Source organism: Phodopus roborovskii, unplaced genomic scaffold (genome assembly GCF_943737965.1).
Source record: "Phodopus roborovskii unplaced genomic scaffold, PHOROB, whole genome shotgun sequence".
In the NCBI taxonomy this organism is placed as follows: Eukaryota; Metazoa; Chordata; class Mammalia; order Rodentia; family Cricetidae; genus Phodopus; species Phodopus roborovskii.
In genome coordinates this window covers 6,663,372-6,681,912 of record NW_026126448.1, presented here as the reverse complement: position 1 = coordinate 6,681,912, position 18,541 = coordinate 6,663,372, and the positions used below count along the sequence as shown (strand labels likewise).

Genomic DNA, 18,541 nt, shown 5'->3' with positions numbered 1-18,541 from the left:
GTAGTTATGAGCAAAGGCCAAGGCTACTTCTGCTTTCACACCTTCAGGGTTGACTCTATCACACCTGCACCTTCAGGGTCAGCTCTATTGTATTGCCCAGATGTGGTGTAGGGGCCACCTTCCCTAGTGCTATAGCTGGTGAGGGTCAGGGGCAGCTCTCCCATTCTTATGACCTCAGCTCTCCCACCTGCCACAAGCAGCGAGGGACAAGATGCATGGAGGACACACACACACCCCACCATATGGCAGGTGAGGGGTAGAGCCAGCTCTCCCGTGCTCACATTCTCAGGTAGTCTACCCATCCTCCCCCTACCCCCATCAATAGGGTCAGCCCTACTGCGCTGCCCAAAGGTGCAGGTTCCATTTTTGCTGTGTGCTGGTAAGAGGGAGGGGCAGTTCCTTCTGTTGAAGCTAGGGAGCAGGGAGGGGTAAGGTGGGGGGGCAGCTCTCTCATGCTCACAGCTTCAGGGCTGGCTCATGCAAACCTCCCCCAACAGGGTTGGCCCTATTGTGTTGCCCAGGGGTGCTTTGAGATGTAGGGCAAGCTACCCACCTGCCTCAACTGTAGGCTGAGGGGCATCTTTCCTCCATCCATGCTTCCTGATTTGTAAACACATTCATGTGCTGACAGTGTGATACTTCCTTATTCCACAGAGCAGGCACAGAAGCTCTGATTTCCCTCAGACCGAATCCTCCCCTCATATATTCTTTAAAATACAACTAGAGTAAGTGTATTGCTTCCGTGAGTTGTTCTAGTGAATTATTGAACCCCCAAGGGGAACTATGGAAACTCAACAAATTTGTGGTCTTAAGGAACTTCCTACCCCAGGAAGTCTTACTGAAGATTTGCTCATAACCTGTCTGAGATCTACACTAAGGCTTTTATGCTTTTTCTCACAGCTGAACTATAGTACCCCAGTTAGAGGTGGGATCAGAATAGCTCTGGACCATTGGAGGGAATGACCTTCTTTCTAGACTGCCTAGCTTTAGGAACCCATCATTATTTCCCCTTGCTTTACAAAAACTTTTTTTTTTTTTTGCTCAAAAATCTTTCACAGCCCCCCTCACCTCCACATACACTGTATACACACTTATACCCTTTCATTAATTGATGAAAAGCAAATCCCAAAGATTTCTCTTATTGTTTCTTTTGCTAACATTAAATTTCATGGTGAGCAAAAATTATTTTATATGGTTTAAATCCTTTAAAATTATTGCATTTTATTATGGCTCTGAATATGATTGTGGTGGTTTGAATGTAATTGGTCCCTATAATGTCATAGGGAGTGGCACTATTGGGAGGTGTGGCTTTGTTGGAGTGGGTGTGGCCTTGTTGGAGGGAGTGTGCTACTGAGGGGGGAGGGCTTTAAGGTCTGTTTTGCTCAAGCTTCCCTCAGTGTGACTATCAGTTGACTTCCTGTTACCTGCAAGATGTAGCACTCTGAACTGTTCCTCCAGCACCCTAAGTGCCTACATACTGCCATCATGATGATAATAGACTCAATCTTTGAAACTGTAATCAAGCCCCCTCAATGTTTTCCTTATAAGAGTTGCCATGGTCATGGTGTCTTTTCAGAGAAATGGAAACCTTAACTAAGTCAGTGATAGTCTTCTGTCCTTGAAAAGAATGTACATTATACTGTTGGATTGTAGCATTCTATGTCAGTTAGATAAAATTGCTTGTTAGTGTTATTAAAGTTGTCTATATATTTTTTTTTTATTGAGCTATACATTTTTCCCTACTCCCCTGTACCCTGTAGGAAACATCTTTGTCAACTTGAATTCAGAACTTCCTTTTATAGTCCATTTTGCCCTTAGCTTTATAGACTCCATTTCTAAAGTTTCTTACTCCTTCATTGACACTGCTTTGTGTATTTGTTTTGTTTTGGGTTGGTTGGTTTGTTTTTCAAGAGAGGGTTTCTCTGTGCAGACCTGGCTGTCCTGTAGACCAGGATACCCTCAAACTCGGATATCTGACTGCTTGTGCCACCACGACCTGGCACTTCATGCATTTGTAATGTGGTTAGATTTTCTATTTCTTGGAATCCTCTGACATGATACATGATTTGTTTGAAATATGCATATCTTACCTGTCTAGGTAGAACCCATAGTCCCAGCTGAGTAGAAGGCTGAGTCAGGAGGATCACTGAAGCTCAAGAGTTTTAGGTCACCTTAGGCATCTTAGTAAGTAAGATAAACACACACCTCATTTCACAAATCAAAACGTCAGGTTGTGAGTGAATCCAGGCTTAGGCAAAAGGACTGAGAGTTCAAAAACAACCTGAGCTTCTGTCTCAAAATACCAGTAACTAGCATAAATGAAAGCACGTCATTTTAATTGAGGAGGTTGACCATGCTTTTCTGACCTCAGAGTTTGGATTTATGGTATGCTTCTATTCAGAATTCCTGCCAGAGACTTTCTGTCTACCTTCAAAGTATGCACGTTACTGTTTAGCCCCTTGGATGCAGTGTTCGAAGTTATATGTGCAAGTAACTTTTAGATTAGCCATCCTGTTGTCTTTAGAAAAATCTTTAAGCCTTTGAAATACTATAAATTGATCAGTTCCTGGCTGGACAGGAGGCATATAAATTATGTTCAAATGGATGTCAGAGAGTCACAGGTTATCACAGGCACCTTGAGAGCAAGAGAGAAAAATCTCTGGCCTGTGAAACTTTTATAAAGAATCATAAACTGCTGATGAGAAAATAATCAGATATACTAATTTAATGCTAGAGGACGATTTCTTATCTGAAGTTACACCAGTTCCATCCCACACTCACCTCTCACCCCCAAAGCAGGCCTCAAAGCTTTCTTTTCCTTTTTTCAACACAGGTAACAGTCCCTTGGACAGCCCTCGGAATTTCTCTCCAAATGCTCCTGCTCACTTTTCCTTTGTTCCTGCCCGTAGGTAAGTTGCTTGAGAACTCCTCTGACTGGCGTGTGCTTTCTTCTCCCCCACCCCTCACGCCCCGGCTGACCTGGGACTTGTTCTATAGACTAGGCAGACCTTGAACTCAGAGAACTGCCTGCCTCCCAAGTGCTGGGATTAAAAGTGTGTGCCACTGCCTCCTGGCTGACTTGTGTGCTTGCTAAATGGCAGAGTCCTCCTTCAAATCTGTGTTCTTTCATGATTACTGGGTAACCTTGAACTACTAGCCTTCAAAACTCTCCTTGTCGTCCTCCTCCCAGAACATAATTATCTTGCTCAAATTTTGCTTTTGAGGTGACTATGTATTTGTAGCTAAACAGAAAAATATTAGATTGTTTTTTTTATAATCTTTAAACACAAGGCATTTGTGCCCTAAGAGTATGTTCCGTGGCACTATACCTAATTTAGAGTTTTCCTCAGATGATAGATAAGAAAATGGGCTCTGGTCTCAGAAAGGATCCAAAGTAACACTCTTACCTTGTATCCCATCTAGTTCCAAGAAGCTAAAAGGACCTGGCATACCTTTCTTCTCAGCTTTTGTGGTTTTTTGTTTGTTTTGTTTTTAATTCGTTTTGTTTTGTAAACATAACAAAACAAAAAAAATACAAAACAGGGTCTCACTATGTAGCCCTGACTGGCCTAGAACTCACTATATAGACCATATGGGCTGCTTATTCACAGAGATCTGCCTTGTTTCTGCCTTCCAAATGCAAGGATTACAAATCTCAGCTTGGAGCTGGGAGTCCAAGTGTGGGTATAGAAAAACCTATCACCTGAGTTTGGAAGGATTTAGCACATCTCATTTGTCTCCCATTTGCAAGTGATAAAGTGTTGCCTCTGGCCTTTCCTAGCAACCCTAACAGCTCCGCCCATGACTAGACCACATTAAGTGGCCTCTGGAGAAGCCTGTGCCTACAGAATCTCTTCAGACCTTTTGCTAAGCCTCTCTACATATGCATGGCTTCTTTTCAGAACTTATTCTAAGATTCCCTCTTAGCCAAAGTTCAAGTTTGTGGGGTTTTTGTTTTAATTTAAGGGGGTTGTTTGCTTGTTTGTTTTTGAGGTGGTGGTCTTTAATTATAAATGGGAAAGCCCATTAGAAAAAACAATAATAAAGCTCCAGCTTTGAAACCTAAGAGCAGTTTTTACTATTAGACTACTTTCTTGGCCGGGCAGTCATGGCACAAGCCTTTAATCCCAGCACTCAGGAGATACAAGCAGGAGAATCTCTGAGTTCAAGGCCACCGTGGTCTACAGATAGAGTTTCAGGACAGCCAGGGCCACACAAAGAAACCCTGTCTCAGGAGTGGCACTGGGAGAGAGGGTTACTTTCTTAAAAGGTATAGCAGAGGGCTGGGCCTGTAGCTCAGTAGGTAGAGGACTTGTTTAATATGCACTGAATGCCACATAAATGAAGTCTAATGTCTCACACCTCTAATCCCAGCACTCGGGATGTCAGAGCAAGAGGAATAGAACTTGAACATCATCCTCAGCCACCTATTTGAAGACAAACTAGGCTATGTGAAATCCTGTCTCAAAATAATAATAATAATAACAACAAAAATTAAAGCAGAGGGCTGGAGAAATGGCTCAATGATTACGAGCACTGGCTGGTCTTCCAGAGGACCTGGGTTCAATTCCCAGCATCCATGTGGCAGCTCACAACTGTCTGTATATAGTTCCAGGGCATTCAGCATCTTCACACAGGCATGCATGCAGGCAAAACATCAATGCATATAAAATAAAAAGCAGAAACAAAAGAGATTGATAGGACTAGTACTTACTATTCACATTTCAACAGAGAAGAAATGCATCCCATTCCTCTCTAGAATTTTGTGTGGCTGAAAAGGACAAGTGAGGAAGGACTTGAGGCTGACCCTGATGCTTCTCCTCTCCTTGCTCAGTTGCCTTACTCTTAAGAAATCTCATGTGGGTTTGTTCTGTGAACTCACATGTCTCATATAACATACATCTGGTTAATCAAGGGTTCAAGTAGGAAGATACTGTAAGATTGTGCTGAACTGATCAATGTGGACTATATATGAACATAGTACCAGGTTAAGTGTGAGCTGGGACAACAAGACCTGTTACCAGATTCACATAGGTGGCATTGGATTATTTCCTGTTTGTTCAATAAGTATTTACTGAGAACTAACTTTGAGCCAGGCTCCTTGGGTGCTTAGTTATTCCATGGTAACACAGTGAACATACATATACTCAGATTTCTTGAAACTTTGATCTTACTAGATAGTCTGTGTACTTACCCTGGTATAAGGAACTACCCCCTACACCTTAATTTAGTTGACTCATTCTTGCCATTTATATCTTAAATGTTGTCTCCTTAGAGAGGACCTTTTCTGTTTTGTTTTGTTTTCTTTTCTTTTTTGAGACAGGCTTTCTCTGTGTAACAGCCTTAACTGTCCTGGAACTATTTTTGTAGACCAGGCTGGCTTCACACTCACAAGTGCTGGGAATAAAGGTATGCGCCATCACCGCCCAGTGAGAGACCTTTTCTTTTCTTTTTTTATTAATTAATTAATTTTTTCTTAGTTTACATATTGATCCCAGTTCTCCCTCCCTTCCTTCCTCCTTTCTTCCCCCACCCCTCCACCCTCCCATCTCCCCCACCCCCCATCCCCTACTCCATAGGGAGGGTGATACCTTCCAGGAGGGATCAACAAAATATGTCAAGTCATTTGGAGTAGTAGGGACTAAGCCCTCCCTCTTGCCGTGAGAGACCTTTTCTAACCACACAGTCTGAATCATTCCATTCCATCTTAGTGTGTGATATTTTCTTGCTTGCATGTTTTCTATCTTGCCTAAACTAGAATCAAATCATCTTTTAATTCGAGATACCTTAAATGTGTTGAAAACCTCCTACTGGTAAATAATAAGCCTTTGGTGGTTATTGGTCAGATGAGTAAATGAAGAAGCAAAGGGATGCATAGTTATAAACCAGGTAGTAGAGGTTAGCTCAGTGAAGGCCCTGGTTCCATCCTCAACTCTGGGAAAAAGGGGGGGGGGAGCAGGGAAGACAAATTTAAAAACTAATAATCCTTAAAGGGAGGGAACATAATGCTGCATGAGAGAAAAGAAAGGGAACAAGGTCCCCACCAGGTGGATATATAAAACCCCTCTGGAGGCTAAGAAATAGTAGCTACCAAATTGGGCATGAGGACAAAGGCATAAAAACTATTCTAAGCAGAGGGAATGCCCTTGTAACTGCTTCATTTATACTTGAAGGAGTAGCCAAGGCTTTGAAGCCTGATATCAACCAATGTGAATCAAACATGACTGGGCTAGGGAGTATGACATTTGAGTTATAGTCATGGAATATAAGTCCCCAGGCAATCCTTTTATAGAACATATGGGGAAAATGGCCAGGTGTGTAAAGTAAGGATCCCTTCAGGAACAGGTTTGTATCATATCACAGAAAAGACAGAGTTGATTAAATGCTAAGGATAGACCATCTGTCATACAATTCTTCTTCAAACTACCTCACACTCATTCTTAAACAAAAGGTTTGTCTCTACCAAGCTATATAAAATACTGGGGGTTGAATTGCTTATACTGATTCCTTTTGGTTCTCATATGTACATCTTTTCACTACAGCCATGGCCACAGAGCAGACAGGTAATAATGGGTTTGGTGGGGGGCTTGGCTTGGCTAATGCTCTGCATGTCCTGTCAATATAGTTTGTGATTTTTGTGTTTGATGGGAGAACTGTTTGTGATGTTTGCTTTTCTGAATGTGGTTGTGAACCTTAAGCCTTTCTAGTAAAGAGGTCCTATGAGATTTCAGTCTTACCTGTTGGAACTCAGACTCAGAAAGCTCATGGTTGAAGACAAAATTTGCTGGATAATTTCCAAGGTTTCAAACAAGCCTAGAGACAAGTCACCCTCATTCTTACATATTGCCTCAGTCTCCCAGTGAGGTGAACAGAAGAGGAAACAGGCATTCAGTGGTCACATTTCTTGTTGACTTTGGTCCCTGCTCTTTAGTATATACAGAGAAGTAGCAATTTGCAAGTAGTTTGCTTTTTCTCTAGTGCAGTGGTTCTCAACCTTCCTAACACCCTTTAATACAGTTCCTCACATTGTGGTGACCTCAATCAGAAAATTATTCCCATTGCTTCTGCATAACTGTAAGTCTGTTACTGTTTTGAATCATAACGTAAATATCTGTGCTTTCCAATGGCCTTAGGTAACCACTGTGAAAAAAGGGTATCTCAAATCCCAAAAAGGGTTCAACCCACAGGTTGAGAACTGCTGATCTAAAGGATTGAAAAAAACCTGTGAAAAAACAAATTTGTTAGGGTCATAGTAAATCCATCCCTGAGTTTTACTTGACTAATCTTTGCTAAGCTCTGTTTTCCTGGACTTGATAGACCACCCAGGACCCATCAAAGAGGTAAGAAAGAACATGTTTTAGCACCTTTCTGGACACAGTTTTGCCTCAGAGACTGAGTTCCAGCAGAGTTCTAGTTTTCATACGCATCTGTCTGAGTAGCATGAAATTTGAATCCTGTGCATGTAGCATGGAACCTCTCTTTAAAAATTGTGGTAGAAAAGCTAAATAATACTGGTGAAGATGAGGAGGAAGACTTGAAAAAAGAAAAGCTCTGGCAAGATTTGAACAAATAGACAAATCCATGCAAATTGTAGTCAGAGCTTAACTGCTAAAGATCCTCCATTGTTGATGTTTTAAAATCTGTGAGTCAGGTCTGGAGAGATGGCTTAGTGGTTAACAGCACTGGCTGCCCTTGTAGAAGTCAGGATTTACTTCCACGTACCAACATGGCTTTTCTCAACCTCAGTAATTCTGGGCCCAGGCAAGCTGAAGCTGTCTTTTGGCCTTCATGGGCACTGCACAAATATGGTACATAGACATACACACAAACAAAACAACTATACACATAAAAATGAATTTTAATTTTTTTTTAAATATTCAATGAATGGTAGCAAAGATTTTTATTGAGCTTCGACTTGAGAAGGATATGTCACCAAGCTTGTCAAACATGACATGAGTTCAGTCTTCAGAACCCATGTGGTAGAAAGAGAGAACCAACTCCCACAAGCCATCTTTTTCTTATTTCCATATGTGCACCCCTTGTAAAGGCTCTTTAGTCTTCCCTAGGCCAGTGGGTTGACAGAAAGAAGTGGACACTATTTGAGTCTGAAGTAAATATCCATCAGTAGTAAATAGTTCCAGACTCCGTAGGATCCATGAAGACATAAACTGTCTTCAAGAATATTTACCAAAGAGCAGTAGTAACCTTGTGAAGAAGTAAGGAAGTGACTGTTGGCTGTTTCCGACTTTGGAGGAGGCTTCCAGCTGTTTTCAGAGTGATGGCCCTAAAGCTTTCTGCACAAAGAGCCACAGTGTTTAGATGTAAGCTCTGCCTCAGCCCCCACCCCCCCATCCCCATCAGGCTCAAGACCATACCTACAGGGCATTTAAGACCCAGACCTTAGGACTGCCATGTGATCTCTCTTCCTCCCTTCCCAAGAATCACCTGGGAATTGCTTCATTCTGCTTTGCTCTGTTATTAAATCTGGTCTTACTAATTCGGTTTGATTTGGTTTATTGTATTGGCAGTGAAACCGACTAGTGGGGATTTTTATAAATACCACACAATTCTGTGCTTTACTGTCATAGACAAAAATTAAGCAGGTATTTGAGCTGCAGCATTTGTAACATGGATGTGTAATGATTTGTCTGGATGATGGGATGTGGCATAAAGTAATTTTTTTAATACTCTTTACATTTATCAGATGTGTGTGTATGCGCTCGCTCTCTCTCTCTCTCTCTCTCTCTCTCTCTCTCTTTCTCTCTCTCTCTCTCTCTCTCATGAGTGCTGTAGAGCACAAATGAAGGTCAGAAAACAGTCCATGGGCCATACTTACCTACTTATCATGGGTCCCTGAAATCAAACTCAGGTCATCAAGCTTGGTGGCAAGTATCTTTACTCAATGAGTCATCTCACCAACCACGTAATATACATTCCTTTAAAAAAAAAAAAAATGTTGTTCAGACAAGATCACACTTTATATCCCAGGCTGGCCTGGATCTTGCTGTGTATACCAGGCTGTTATCCAATTCGAAGATACCCTTCCTCTCTGCCTCCCAAGTGTTGGCATTAATGGTGTGCATCACCATGCCCAGATTTAACAAACAAAAAAAAAGCTTTTTATGTGCCATCAAGATGACTCAGCAAATATATGTTCTTATTGCCAAGCCTGATGACCTAAGTTTGGTACCTAGGCCCCACATGATAGAAAGAGGGAACTTATTCCTTCGTATTTCCCTCTTACCTCCACATACATACTGTGTCACCAAAGCTTTAAATTCGTTGAATGTGTATGTGCCAGTGCAACTGTGGAGGTCAGAAGGCAACTTATAAGATCTTCTTCTACTATATGGGTACTGAAACTGAGGTTGTCAGGCCATCTGACTTCTCCATAACCAGTACTCTCATTCAGATTCATAGACTCTAGTTTTGGTAGGTGTCTCTGAAACAAAAGTCACACAGCAAGTCCCACACAGTGAGAGGTATGAGACCTCAAGCTAGACAGACAACATACCTTGTACTGTGAGTCAGAATATTAACTGCCCAAAAATGTCAATGGCCCTGACAGTTAGAGTGGGACTCTGTAGGAACTTGATAATACTACTTTTTTATGTAGGACTGATGGACGGCGCTGGTCTCTGGCCTCTTTGCCTTCTTCGGGATATGGGACCAATACTCCTAGCTCTACTGTCTCGGTAAGTAGCCAGAGCTGTAATCATTCCTTCTTCACTCTGGAAGTATTTTCTTACAGATAATTGTTCTTCATCCTGTCCTTCGAGATGATACTCAGCTTTTCTTCCAGACTCAGCAAGATTTCTTGAGGATAAAAAGACTTTTTTGAGGGGAAGAGTCTTGGTAACTTTCACAGCCATAATTGTATTTACAAGGCCTTGGAAGGATTAGACTGTCGTCTCCCCAGTTCCTCCTAGTGAACTCAGAAAATAGCTTCTCTCTGTGATGAGATCAGGTGTGGGAGCTACTAATCATGGTTCCCTGCCCCCCCCCACACACACGCATATACACCTTATTTCTAGGATTGCAAGAAAGTCTTATCATTCTTTCCATTTCCCAAAGGCTTGGTAGCCTTCATCATTGTTAAAACCTTTCAAGGAGGTTATTTGCTATCTCAGTTTATTATGTCAACAAAAAGCTAGATCTGTCTCTGAAATGTTTGTCTTAGAGAGAGTTTCAGTTTTTAGACAATAGTTCCCTCCAATGTGCTTAATGTGGTTATGTACAATTGATCCTGCATCCTCCTCTTGGAGCAACTTTTCAGCAAAGCTAGGATGATAAAGCTGACAGATTTTGTCAGAAAAGGACCAAGTAGTGTTTTAGCTTTGTAGAACATAAACTTGATGACCCTAGCCCTGTTTCTTATATCAGTCTTCAGGTCTTCTCTGCTATCTATAGTCATAAATCACAAGCAAGAAAAAGTACTTAGTTCTTCCATTGGCCTCCAAGTCACTATTAATCCAGAGGTCTTACTGGTCTTTGGCAGTTAAACTTAAGATCTTTCCCCTAATAAACATCCCCTTTCCCATAATCTTTTACTCAAACAAACGGTATTTTGTAAACCCTAAGGAGAGTCATATTAATGTGTCTTTCTGTGTGTATGTATGTAGCACATAAGTATTTCTGTTCATTCAACTTTAGTAGACCAACCTATTACTCCAGCTTATCAGAATACTTACTCTCCTCAACCCCAACACACACTTTGAGACAGGGTCTCTACCTCACATGTACTCTGGGCTGGCCTCAAAAGTTTTCAGCCTCCTGAGTGCTGCAATTACAAACATTTCCACCACATGCAGCTGTTGAAATTCTTTAAAATACCAGTTTTGTATGCTGTAACTTACATTGCCCACTAGATCCTTATTAGTTGCAAATGAGTGAGTAGTCTATTTACACCTTAGATACAAATCAAAACCCTGTGAAAACCACACAAGCTGTTTATAACTCCATGCTTTAGGGACTAGATAGATGATTCAGTTATTAAAAGCACTGCTGTTCCACAGGATCTGGATTCAGTTTCAGAGGCAACATGGTTGTTCACAACTGCTTGTAATTCCAATTTTCAGGGGATCCAACACCCTCTTCTGACCTCTCTGAGCTTATGTATACATGTGGTACATATATATATATACACACTCAGGCACACACACAAAATAAGAATTTTTTTAAGCTTCATGCATTATAACATTTAATGAGAGAGGCTTGTACTAATGGCCCAGTCAGAGTTCATTTCTCACTTCATGACCCTACAACTGTAGTTCTCTCAGTGGATACAGAAGCTTAAACACTAAGCATATTTAGGTAGTTGAACTCCAAGCCCTCAATTGATTGATGTGTGAAAACTGGGCCAGTGATGTCTGATTTTCCTGCTGTCTGGGCTAATCTTACTGAGTAAAGGAAGATCTCTGGAGTCCTGAAATCTTGTGACTCTTGCAGAGTTCCTACATCTGTGGAATTCCCACCATAGCACCAACTTGTTCCCTCAGTTGGTCTGCTGTGAATGGTGGACCCTTGTCAGAAATTCTTAAGTACCTAAGTCTTGTTGAGAACTTGAGATTGTTTTTTTATACCAAGTCTAATGTTTAAATCTAGATCTAACAGCAGTTTTCTTTGCTGCTGGATTTTCTTTACTTGTAGTTTCCCTGGAATCCCACCATGGTCATTCTAACTTCAGCAAAATTATTCTCTGGACAACAAATAACTAAAGTAAACATTGCTGAGTTGTCCCCAGGGTCAGGGTTATGGAACGGAAAATAAGGTACCTTTATTCAACTGGAATGTTTTTGGAGCAGGAAGCGTGGTTTGTTAATTGCTAGTCCAACTAACTAGATGCTTTAATGAAGGCAAAGAGTTCGTGTAGAAGAATCTGATTTTTACTCACCCAGCTTGTTGTATGGCTACTGATATCTGAACCCTCGACCTTCTGATAGTGCCACAAGTACTCTTAACCACTGAAATAGTTCTCCAGATCCCTTGCATGTGTCTTTAATGCTGGTGCATTTTGTTTTTGTTTTCTAGTCATCATGTTCCTCACAAGAAAAGCTTCATCAGTTACCTTTCCAGCCTACAGCTGATGAGCTACACTTTTTGACAAAGCATTTTAGCACAGAGAATGTACCAGATGAGGAGGGACGGCAGTCTCCAGCTATGCGGCCCCGTTCCCGCAGCCTCAGGTAAGGGCTACTCTTACTTATTGCCCTCATACCTGTGGGCTCCTGCATGGTGCAGGGCTCAGCACATATGTCCCGCAAAGAGCCACCAGGGTAAATGCTTTAGGCTTTGCAGTCAGGTCATTTCTATCAAACTGTCCCTTTACTCTTGCAGTACAGTTAACTTCCTTGGGCAACTTCCTTAGAAACTTTATTTACAAAAAGATCACAAACCATAATTCACTGACTCCTGGTCAAAACTTGAGTGAGTCAAGTACAGTAACACTCAACCATTTTGGCATCAAGTGCAGGTAGCTGGATTTCTTTTCCCTCCAGACTCCATTTGGTAAAGGAGGCTTGTGATATCAGTTGTGAAAATGAGCATGACTTTAATCACTAAGTTCGGCTTTCTTTGGGTGCCTAAAGTGACGGTTGTAATTCCAGAGGAGCTGTACCTTCCAGGAAAAAATCCCATGTTGGCACTGTGAGTGACAGGGAGTCATTGGCCAGATCGCAAAGACATAATTGAGACTCACAGACTGAAAATATGACTGGGGCTTAAATGCAAAAGGTAAAGAGTATACAATGAGAGTGTGGATCCTAGGGATTTTCTTGATTTCATAAAGGCACACCTAGATCATGATCGTCTCATGACTCACAGGGACTATGGGTATCTTATAAGCCAATTGAAATTGTGAGGACCATAGTGACATTCAGGGAAGTCCCTAAACTAAAAAAAGCCAAAGGACAGTTCTAAATCTAACCCAGCTGACATCTGAGCTCAAGTATCTAGGCGCTAAACTGGATAGTCAACTGTTTGACTCAATATTTGAAATGTTTAAGGAGATATGATCACAGTGTGCTAGATGGAAAGCTACAGGTTGCTATGAAAAATTACTGTCTAATCTCAGAAAAAGACCTAGACTTAGAACTTATTGTGGCTTTGCATCCTCTAGGTGACAGTCAGTGTAGACTACTAGCTGTAGCTTGTTTTAGAGATGAAAATAGGTATATACAGTCTTTGGTTGCTTATTTGATTTGATTCCTAGGACATGTTTGCTTATCCCACTAAGCAAAGCTGTAAGGACAGTGAGTCCTTTTCTCAAAGAGGTTATCCTAAGGAAGCCAGCCATGGATGGACTGGCAAGTAGATTCCCCTCTACCCAGCCATGGTAGAGAGCTGTGTAAAAGCTACACTTGTTGAAGGAAGGTAGCATATTTCCACATAATACCATTTTAAAACTATAAACAAATGTGCTAGGAGCTCTACAAATAAAGAAAGCCTGAACTTAGCTCTCATGAATGTAAGAATATGTGAGATACTGAAGACAGTTTGGGGCTTGGGCTCAAGGAATGGCCATATTTCTCATTGATGTTTTTGTGACGTTAAAATAACATGATTGTTTCTTTCTAATTCAGTCCGGGGCGGTCCCCAGTTTCCTTCGACAGTGAAATAATAATGATGAATCATGTGTACAAAGAAAGATTCCCTAAGGTAAGGATTTGTTTTAAAGGAAAAAAAAATAATATCCTAAGATGACTACCTATAGTCAACCCAGCAGAAAGACTCCAGAGTAAGGAGGTCTAGTGCATTCATGACTCAAGGTTGTCCCCAATCTCCTCCTCCCACCTTTGACAGTATTTGCCCTCTGGTCACACCTTCATTTGACAAAGATTTCTTCAGTAGCACCCCAGAACATGCACAGGTAGAGGTACACTGAGCTGGTAGAAAAAGCAGCCAAGAGAACAATAGGGCAAGAGGCAGGAGACCTAGAGTGGCTTGCTAACATTTGTATTTCAAAGTGAGAAGGGAGATTGGTCCTATCCCAAGATAACTGGGAAATAGTATTCATACTTCTACTACAAACCTTAAGTCTGGAACCAGGACATCCCTTGCCTGTCTCCCCACCTTTCCACTATGCTCCTTTATTTTTTTTAAATTTGCTTGTTTGGTTTTTTTGTTTTGTTTTTTGAGTCAGTTTCACTTTGTAGCAGGAACTATCTGGAACTTGATATTTAACCTAAACCAGCCTGAAACTCGGCCCTGCCCCAGCCTTGAGAATGCTGGAATTATGGGTGTGAATTTGCAATTCTGATCAAGAACCTCTTGACCTTCTGAGGGTAGACATGTTTCCTACAGAAAGCAGTCAGCCATGTATTAGTCAGGGTTTTCTAGAGTAATAGAATTTGTAAAAATATATCTATATAGAAATGGGATTTATGGGTTGGGTAGTAGTGTTACATGCCTCTAATCCCAGTAATCCCAGTACTCAAGAGGTAGACACAGACGAATCTCTGCAAATCTGAGTCCAGCCTGGTCTACACAGTGAGCTCCAGGACAGCCAGAGTTACAAAGAGAAACTGTGTCTCAAAAAAGAAAAATGAAAGAAATGGGATTTATTAGACTGATTTACAGGCTCTCGTCCAGCAAATCCAACAATGGCTGCCTATGAATGTAAAGTTCAATAACTGAGTAGATGTTCAGTCCATGTGGATAGGTGTCTTAGCTGGTTTTCAGTATACACCAGAATACCAAAGATTCTAGTGCTGGTGAAGGAATGGACTTGCTAGCAAGGACAAGAGCAAACAGACAGAAAGAAATGTCTTTTACATAGGCTTCAAAGCAGGTGTGGCCCAGATTAGAAATGGGTCTTCCCACCTCAAAAGGTCTGATTAAAAGTGTGTCTTATCACCTCAAAGATACAGATTAGAAGTAGGTGTTCCCACTTCAAAGATTTAATTAAACAAAATTCCTCACAGGTGTGCCCAGCCATTTTTGGATTTTAGTTCATTCTAGAGGTAGTCAAGATGACAACCAAAATAGCAATCACAAGCCCTATTTGAGAGACAATAGGAGGGGTGAGGTGCTCAGGCCTCTTTTATCCTCTCTATCCAGGCCTCCCTGGATTGTCTTTCTGTTTATATCTGGGGTGTGTGCTTCCTGCTGCTCCCGAAAGTCCTTCCCTTAAACTATACAGTCTCTTGCATACACATGACAACTGAGGAAGATGACAAAAATATTCTGTGCTTTTCTTTCTTGACATAACACCAGTGAAACCTTGTAACAAGGACCCAGACTGCCTACATTCTCTCTGCTCCATTATTAGCTTCAAGATTCTGTTCAGATTATTTACTTTCCTTAAGCTTCATTTGCCTCATTGACACTTCATAATAATAGAATCCTATTTGATTCTGTCTCATATGAGGATAAATGAACACTGGTTTTCTAGCAGTATGCAGGACATAAGTACTCAGTAATATTAGCTGATAATCTGTTTAATCTGTTCTCTCTGGTCTTCCCATGGTAGCCTTGCAGTAGACACAAGAGTAAGAATAAAGGAAGAATAGGAAAGCAGCTAGGAAGCTATGTTGTTACACTTGACAATGAAATTGCAGAGTGTGCAGTACTGAAAAATGTGTTTTTCATGTCTCATCCTCTTTGTACAGAGATGTGTTCTGACACACCTAGCACTATGTCTTGGTGTTTATAGTTATTTCTTTGTCCTTCAAATAAGATGGGCTGTTGTTAGAGAAAATATGTTAAGAATTCTTCCCTTCTCTCCCTGCTGCTCTCACTTTTTAAAAATCCCTCTGTACACATACAGAGTCAACGCCTAAGAGAGTTAAGGGCCCAAAAGAGCTCTGAGCCAGACCTCCCTTCTTCTCTGCTAGGGATAGAGGCCAGGGTCTTACTGCAATCAGACCCCTCCATTCCATCCTGGCTTCCAAAACCAGGCAGATTCATGTATTCTATACATGTTCTCTGAGCACATGTTGTATTCAGCGTGAACTCATGTTTAAAAGGAGAACCCTACGATAATGAAACTCTCTGACTTGCCAGAACTTCTTGTGCAGAAAAAGGTTCAGAAATCAACATCATCTATGCACTGAGTTACGCAGTCAGGGAGACCAAGTAAGACACAGAAGAAAGAGAACTTTTTGTTTCCCAGGAAGCAAAAGTCTCATCTGGGGATTGATGATGCTTAAGTAAGACCACCCCAGAGAATGTGTAACAAAGACAGTGGCATGAAATATGGCCAGTAAGAGTCTAGCAAACCTGTGTGTCTATAGAACCAAAAAGCTTACAGTATAGGGTATGGCAAGAAACAGGCAAACCAAGATGATAAAGGGCCTCGGATCTAGTGTTGGGCTGTCTGGCTTATCTGAAGTGATCTCTTCATGTCTTCTTTCATTAGGTTTCCCAGGGTAGCATGAGGAAGTAAGATCCAGCCCTTCAGAATTTGCTGCAGCTAAGGTGGGACCAGAAGGGAATTATCATTTTTTTTCTTTTATTCCCAGGCCACTGCACAAATGGAAGAGCGACTAGCTGAATTCATTTCCTGTAACACTCCAGAGAGTGTGTTGCCCTTGGCAGATGGCACACTAAGCTTTATTCACCATCAGGTGATTGAGATGGCCCGAGACTGCCTGGACAAATCTCGGAGTGGCCTCATTACATCACACTATTTCTACGAACTTCAAGAGAATTTGGAAAAGCTTTTGCAAGATGTAAGTGTCTTGATGTAGGAACTGGTGAAGTTTCCACAAGGTAATTTCAGGAATTGACAGAGCCTACTCTTCCCAGATGCTATAGCCACCACCAGCTCTCCTCACCAATATGAGGGAACTTCCAGCTTTGGTGCTGGTGAGCTCATATGCCTCTCTGTCACTAAGAGAGACCTGCTTATTTTCAGAGGGACTCAGCTTATTTTCTTTTTGTTTTACTTGCATTGATGTTTTACCTGCATGTATGTTTGTGTGAGGGTGTCAGGTCTCACACAATTCAGTTGTTAGCTGCATTGTGAGTGCTGGAAATTGAACCCAGGTCCTCTGGAAGAACAGTCAGTGCTCTTAACCACTGAGCCATCTCTCCAGCCTCATTGTGAGTGGTTTTCTAAAACCAAAGCCATTCCTCTGTCTGAGACTCTCCAACATTGGTAGTTGGAGTCTACCAATACCAACTAACCTTGGTACTATACATAGATACTTGACTTTTTATAAAAATGCAGCAGAGGTTGACCAGATGTGGTGATGCACACCTTGAATCCTATCTTGAGAGACTGAGGCAGAGCCTAGTAAATTCTAAACCAGTGTCAGGCCAAGCCTGAGCTACATAGTGAGACCTTAAAACAAATAAACACAAGTAATAATACAAAATACAGCAGTGGATATATGAACTGTCTTCTACTGAAAATCATTTATTTCAGCACAACTAGAAAGTTAGAAAACCATTCTCAACCCAGGGGAAGCGGGGCTAGGGCTTAACCTGTGAGTGTGTCCATTAACTGATATTTCATTGACACAGTAATAAGCTCTAACTTTAAAAATGTGACCCTTTCTAGTATAAACAGGTAGGTCTCTGGGAGGAACTGAAAAGATGGCTCAGCAGTTAAGAGCACTTTGCTGGTATTTCCTAGGACCCAGGTTCAACTCCCAGCACCCACATGATGGCTAACAGCCATCTATAACTCTCGTTCCAAGTGATTCAACACCCTCTTCTGGCTTCCCCAGGCACCAGGTACACACATGGTATACATACATACATACATACGTACGTACGCAGGCAAAATGCTCATAAACATAAAAATAAATAAATAAATAAATTTTAAGTCTGAGAAGGCTGGAGAGATGGCTGGCAGTTAAGAGTGCGTACTGCTTTTGCAGAGGACTAGCTTGGTTCCCAGCAACTACAAGTGTCTATAACTCCATCTCCAGCATATCTGACACCCTCTTATGGCCTCTGCAGGAACTTTTCATTCATGTCTCTGTACACACAAGCTTATACACATAAATAAAAAGAAAGAAGAAAAATTTAAGTCTCTGGGAAATAAAAGACAAAATAACCCAGTAGTAGCAAAAACCAAAGCATACATAAGTTCTTAAGCACTGCCTTCCTCAGGCCCTTGTTCACTCACTTTGCTATCTGTCAACCTCTCAGGTCAGGTGTTCAGATGCCTTCTCACTTAGCTGATACCATTAACACATTTGAGGAGAAGGAAGCACTTGTTTTTGGCAGGTGCTTCATGTCACTGAAGTAATTAAGAATCCCTGTCTCTTCTAGACTCCTCTCAGGAGTAGATTAATGGAGCTGAGGACTTTGATACAGGTCTAGAAAGAGCAGGGAATTTCAGTTGATCTAGGGGCATATGTTTCAAACTGATCATGATTATTACTGTCAAATACTAGACAGCTAATAAATCAGTCCCTGTACCCTGTAGTTTTACAGTGAGAAAGTTTTATTTAAATATGTTTAAAAAGTAATTCTGCCTATAAAAATTTCTCTGATTTCAAAATGGATACTTAAATATAAACGTTGTATAAGAGCAACTTGAGAATGTCAAATTCCCATGAAAAGCGGTTGTTTGTTTCTGTACAAAAAG

General features: G+C 41.3%; 1 protein-coding gene across 9 annotated transcripts in view; it reads left to right on the top strand.

Annotated features, from left to right (window-relative positions):
• The window catches only part of Mast2 (microtubule associated serine/threonine kinase 2), a 142,409-nt gene that overhangs the window by 110,036 nt on the left and 13,832 nt on the right, over positions 1 to 18,541 (top strand). For 6 of the 9 annotated variants that reach the window (XM_051188521.1, XM_051188519.1, XM_051188518.1 and 3 more), the window contains 6 exons: positions 2,834 to 2,909; positions 6,543 to 6,563; positions 9,617 to 9,695; positions 12,031 to 12,185; positions 13,581 to 13,656; positions 16,461 to 16,670. In XM_051188521.1, the coding sequence (XP_051044478.1) occupies positions 2,834 to 2,909; positions 6,543 to 6,563; positions 9,617 to 9,695; positions 12,031 to 12,185; positions 13,581 to 13,656; positions 16,461 to 16,670 (617 nt within the window). The remainder of the gene's footprint in view (positions 1 to 2,833; positions 2,910 to 6,542; positions 6,564 to 9,616; positions 9,696 to 12,030; positions 12,186 to 13,580; positions 13,657 to 16,460; positions 16,671 to 18,541) is intronic. The other 3 variants (XM_051188524.1, XM_051188523.1, XM_051188520.1) reach the window with 1 other exon arrangement.